The 6407-nt window shown below is 33.4% G+C and overlaps 1 protein-coding gene across 1 annotated transcript in view; it reads right to left on the reverse strand.

Annotated features, from left to right (window-relative positions):
* The window catches only part of ARAP3 (ArfGAP with RhoGAP domain, ankyrin repeat and PH domain 3), a 123169-nt gene extending 120558 nt beyond the window's left edge, over positions 1-2611 (reverse strand). Inside the window, exon 1 of the mRNA XM_029286734.1 lies at positions 1453-2611. Within this exon, the coding sequence (XP_029142567.1) occupies positions 1453-2444 (992 nt within the window). The 5' untranslated portion in view covers positions 2445-2611. The remainder of the gene's footprint in view (positions 1-1452) is intronic.
* Positions 2612-6407: the final 3796 nt, after the last annotated feature.

Genomic DNA, 6407 nt, shown 5'->3' on the forward strand with positions numbered 1-6407 from the left:
GGATTGGCCTAGGGGGGGGATTGTATAGGGATTTTAATAGGGATTTTATAACTTTTCTAAAAATAACAGGCTTATTTAATATATATTTTAATTGTTTTTAGATATTTATTGTATAGTTCCGTTTTTATTGCCTGTAAGCCGCCCTGAGTCCTTCGGGAGAAGGGCGGGATATAAATTAAAGTAATAAATAAATAAATAATAAATAAAAATAAACCAAGCTGATAGGTTGGTGATGTGGTAAATAAGCACAGGATGAAACAGGAGATAACACAGAGACAGGGCCACCTGAGTTCTCTTCCATTTTTTTTTAAAAAAAACTGCTATTAAGGTCAATAGCATGCAGCTGAAGCAGCAGTGAAGTGAGGTTGCTGTTATTTTTTTAGAGATTCTGCTGATATTGTCCCATTGGAATACTGCATGATATGGGAGATATACTGCATGATTTGGTACAATTAGAGAGGAAGCTGAATACAGAATTACAGATTAACAGAGTTGGAAAGGACTTTGGAGGTCTTCTAGTCCAACCTCCTGCTTAGGCAGGAAACTCTATACTATTGCAGACAAATGGCCATCCAAACACTTCTTAAAAACCTCCAGTGATAGAGCACTCATAACTTCTAGAGGCAAGCCATTCAATGGATTGTTCTTACTCATAAGAAATTTCTCCTTTATTCTAGGTTGGATCTCTCTTTAAGTTTCCATCTGTTGCTTCCTTGGAAATCACTGTCTAAGTACTTATGTAAGTAGATGCCTGAGGAAGCTAGGTGTCATGTTAGTCTAGCAGCAATGCAAAACAAAATAGCTACAGAAAGCAGTGGCCAACAACTTTAATGGAGAAAGGTGTGTGCTAGAGCCAAAACTGGCCAGTAATTGCTAGTAAACCTCAACTTACACAATCGCCACAAAAATTGGGCATAAGTAAAATTTTTATCAGGAGATGTAAAAACTTTAACACCATATTGGCTAAATACATATTAAAAAATGTATCATGGCAAAAATAATAAATGGCATCAGAACAAAAAGTGTATTTGGCACAATGTAAATATAATATTATTTGAATCAAATTAAGTGTATGATTTTCAATGTATTTCCCCTTCTGTCACAATAAAAATCTGCAGTAAAGATTGGGGGAGGTCTGAGACCAGAGTCAAGGCTTTGTGGAATTGCATTTTGAACCTCTGCCCTAAATCTATGGAATCCTGAAGAAGCCCAGTTATCTGCAAGGTTGAACAGAGACACAATCAATAATTCTAAAGAAGGTAGGATGCAATGGTAAACCCCACCCTGAAATTATTAGTCCCATTCCTATTCTATTATTACTACTAATAGTTGGCATATACATACATATGTACACATAGACACACAATATCTTTCACAGTCTTCCTACTCTAGTTGAGGCCTTTCTAATTGAAAGGAGTAAACTACGCTGCTAGGAAGAGCATACGTACTTACCCAGTCTTCTCTGTGCTAAAATTTCCATTTTGTAGCACTATTTCAAAATGCTCTGTGCTAGTCACACCTCTCAGGCTCTCCTTCATTTCTACACTTTTAACTGGCAAGGGCAAAGTAGCATCTGGTAACATCTCTTTCTTATTCTCCAGGGAGGCTGACTGAATGAGGACAGAAGGAACTAATACAGTCTCTGCCTGTATTTTCTGAGCAGTTGAAATGGATGTGGTTGGACTGATGTTCATAGACTGGTCGCTACATAGACTGGAAAACTTGGGAATAGAAGGAATGGACAAAGTTTTAGACAAACGCTTTCCTTCAGTACTCATTTCATTGATGTGAACAAAGTTCTGAATACCAGTTCCAGAATTATTCTCTATTGCTCTTCTCTGAGAAGCTAGAGCATGGACATGGTCTTCTGAGGTTATATCAAAAGTCTGAGCATTTGTGGTACATTTTTCTTGGTCAAATCTCTCTTGAATATTATGTGCTCCTTGTGCAGAACAAAAAGTGGGTTTATGAACAGGTAGCAATATTGACAATGAAACTGGCTGTAGTTTGGCTGTTCCATGATCATATGAGAATACAGTTCTGGGTTTAGGAATTGGCTTTTCTATACAATATGTAGACTCTTTATTCAGAAGTGAATGTTGTAGCTGACTGGCTAAATCATGATCAACCTCAGAGTCAGAAATTTCTTCATTTTTTATCACAGGTCTATCTGGAGAATATGTACATTCAGCTGAATGGGAATCTTCTGCCATGTGCCCACTTTTGTTGTCCACAAACAGATAGGTTTGCTGTACTAAATTCAGAATTCTTTTACAGTGGCCTGTAGCAGTGATACCAAGTTTCTGTAGGTCCTCCTTACGGAGAGAGGCCACATCTCTTACTAAGACATATCCGTGTTGTTTGAAGATATCTTGATAGCTTTCCAGATGAATGATGGCAAGCCAGTCTGCAATATCAGAATCCATGTGACACAAAGGATGCATGTCAGTTCAGCAAGGAAGTAGACTTCTCAGTCTACAATCTATGAGACATCAAAGAAAGAGTAAAAACTTTGGAGCTTAAAAATTTGCAATAGTGATGTAATCTATACTAAATCTGGTATCAGTGAAAAATAATAAATACATTAAGTTTTCTAGTCTGAATTCTTATTTTGGTTTCAGTTGGTTGGGAAAAATAAATAAATGCTCAGTTCAAATAAAGAGTTCAGATTGCTCTTCTCTGAACTCAATATTGTTATTTTGGCTAATATTCTGTTTATGACAAACGTTTCCTAAAAAAAAAAAAACCTATTTGAACAATAGGGATCTTTCTTTCCCAGGAAAAGCGGGCTAACTAACTGTTACAGAGCACTTTCAGCCATCCAGTCTTCAGTGCATCTAAGAAAGAATCTCTTTTTTTGATTTTCCACTGGAGAGTGGGGAGAACATTCAGAATAATATTCTCTGAAAAAAAATAGATCTACTTTTAAAAAATATAAGGTTCTCCAAGAGCAAGGTGCTTTGATAGTGAGAAAAGAAGAAGAAGCATTTGTAATAAAAAGATAGCGTGATCTATGCTACAATTTGTTAAAAGGATGAGATGAAGCAATTCACAAAAAGTCATATATAGTAAGAAATTACTGTTCATATTTATCACAATCAGTAAATAATATAGAATAAAAATGTCTTCTACTTTCATTGCATCACAGCAATGTATGGTACAGTATTTCTTTTTTTATATATAAGTATTTTATTAAATTTTATAAGGGTAAAGGGGAAGTGGGGTCAATAAGGGTATGACAAGGGGTAACAAACAAAAAAGGTTAGACCAGGGGAAGGGATAGGTACAATAGTACCTATCAATAAGTCAACGCTTCAGCAACTAAACCCATCCAGGTATACATATTCAATCATAGTAATTAATATAAAATAGCAATACTTAATATAATATTACTAATATATTACTAATTAATTATAATAACCTTAACACACTAATATGTTATTTATTGGTTATCATTATTGTTAAAATCACAAATAAAGGAAGAAGAAATATTCATAGGAATAAACATGAAATTTAAATACAAAATATCAATTATCCCATTAAGTTTCATATCCTTTTCTCATTCTATTGTATTGCTAACCATTGGTAAAATTTATCCCATGTTTTAAGATAGATGGAGTCTTCTTTCTCTTTCATTTCTAAAGTTAATCTGTCCATTTCTGCACATTCGAGTATTTTTCTTATTATAATCTGGTCAGATAGTAGATTTTCATTTTTCCAGAATTGGGCAAATGCTATTCTCGCAGCTGTTAATACATGTAATATTAAGTACGCATTCTCGTTTCCATAATTAAATCCTAATATTCCTAGCAAACACAATTCCGGTTTAAATTCTATCTTTATTTTAATCATCTTTTCTAACCACATAGGAATCTTAAACCAGAATTTCTTAGCGTTAGGGCATATCCACCAGAGATGATAATAAGTGCCTGGTTTTTGTTTACATTTCTAACAAATATTTGATACATTTTTAAAAATTTTCTCTAATCTAACTGGTGTCATATGCCATCTATAAAACGTTTTATAAGTTTTCCTTATATGCAGCTGCTTTAGTAAATTTAATATTTTGATGCCAAAGTTTTTGCCAATCTTCTAAGTCTATAGAGTAACTAAAGTTCCTTGCCCACACTATCATTGTTTCTTTTACTTGTTCTTCTTCCATCTTCCAGCTTAACAAAAATTTATAAAGTTTCTTGATCAGATTTTCATCTGTTTTTAAGAGTATTTTATCTAATGGTGTCTGTTCTTTGTAGAATCCCATTAATTTTACATCTTTCTCATATCTTGTTTGAATTTGCAGGTAAGACCACCATGTTAAATTGATACCATGTTGTTGAAGAGCTTGCCTGTCTTTAAGTTTTCCATCTTTATCTAAAATGTCTTTATACATGACAAGTTTGTCATAGTTAATTAAGTTTGGATAAGCAAATGCTTCCATTGTTGAAACCCACTCAGGTATTTTCATATAAATTTTATGTTTAATTCTCTCCCATTCTAAAAGTAATACATTCCTTATGGCATGAGTTTGAAAATATTTATGTACTTTGTTTTTCTCATACCATAAAAACGCATGCCAACCCAGTTGCAAATCATGTCCCTCTAAATAAAGAAGTCGTTTGTTTCTCAGCGTAATCCATTCTTTAAGCCAAAGCAAAATAGCTGCTTGATAATAAAGTCTCCAGTCCGGGAGCCCAAAGCCCCCTCTGTCTTTAGATTCTTGTAGTAATTTGATTTTAATTCTTGCTTTTTTTCCTTGCCATATAAATCTCATTATTGTTGCATTTAAATCATCAAAAAAATTCTGATTTAATTTGACGGGGACCGTCTGAAATAAAAAAAAGTATCTTAGGTAAAATATTCATCTTAACAGTCGCTATCCTCCCTAACAATGATAGTTGAAGGTTTTTCCACTTTTCCAAATCTAGTTTTATTTGTTTCAATAATCTTTCATAGTTGTCCTCTTTTACTGTTATATATTTTGATGTTAAATAGATACCTAAATATTTCACTTTTTTGGCTATCTGGAGATTTGTTTTTTTAATAAGTTGAAGTTTCTGTTTCTCTGTTAGATTTTTTGTGAGTACTTTAGTCTTTTCCCTATTTATTTTCAACCCAGCCACTTCTCCAAATTTCTCTATTTTCTGCAAAAGTTTAGTGGCTGTTTCCAATGGCTCCTCTAAGATAAAAACCAAATCGTGTGCAAAAGCTTGTAATTTATATTTCTGATCTTTTATCTCCAGTCCTTTAATCTCCGAATCTTGTCTAATATTCCTAGCCAGCACTTCCAATGTAAGAATGAATAACAAAGGAGACAGAGCGCATCCCTGTCTTGTGCCTTTTTTAATATCAAAACTGTCTGTATAATCTCCGTTTAAAAGTATCCTTGCTGATTGTTTATTATAAATTGCTTGGATTGCGTTTATAAAATTTTCACCAAAATCCATCTCCCTCAACTGTTGAAACATAAATTGCCAATTGAGATTATCAAAAGCTTTTTGTACGTCCAAGAATATAAGAGCCATATTATTTTCATAATATTCCAACACATTTAAAATGATCCTTAAGTTATTCTTTATCTGTCTTTTAGGCAAAAAGCCATTTTGGTCTGAGTGAATAAATTCATTCAAGAATTTCTTCATTCTTTCCGCTATTATTGCTGTGAATATTTTATAGTCCACATTTAATAATGATATTGGTCTATAGTTTTTAATTTGTGTGAGGTCAGTATCGTCTTTAGGTAATAAGAGAAATATTGGCTTCTGTCCAGGAATTTGGTATTTTTGTCACCAAAAAGGTTTCATTACAGAGATCTTTCAATATCGGGCTTACTATATCTTGTAAAGCTATATAAAATTCTGCTGGGAGACCATCAGGTCCTGGAGTTTTATCCTTCTATTGCCTTTTTATAGCTTCTGTAATTTCCATCATTGTTATCTTCTCATTTATCATATATTGCATATTCTCTGGTATCTTTGGAAGATTCGCTTTTTTAAAATACTCCTGTATTGCCTCATTAGAAACCACCTCCGCCTTGTAAAGTGTCTCATAGTAAGCCTTGGCAATTTTTTTCAATGGGTCATTATGGCAATTTATTTCGCCTTTTAAATCTTGTAGTTTACTTATCAATCTTTTTTCTCTTTCTTTTTTCAGTCTGTATGCAAGCCATCTTACAGTATTTCTTAATACATCTTTTAATGTTGATAGATTCACCAATCCTAATCCCACTTTCCTCTTTGCATATGTTTGTTTATACTTAATCAAAATCTGGAGCTAGCAAGTGTTTTCATGATCCATCAATATAGTTAGGGAAAAGTTTCTTTCTTATCATCATAATTATCTCTCCCCCCCCCCTTTGTGGATTAATGTCCCTGGTGTTTGGTCATGATTTATAGAAAAGATAGATCTCA

This window comes from Protobothrops mucrosquamatus, unplaced genomic scaffold (assembly GCF_001527695.2).
Source record: "Protobothrops mucrosquamatus isolate PMUCROS unplaced genomic scaffold, P.Mucros_1.0 scaffold_226, whole genome shotgun sequence".
NCBI classification, from domain to species: Eukaryota; Metazoa; Chordata; class Lepidosauria; order Squamata; family Viperidae; genus Protobothrops; species Protobothrops mucrosquamatus.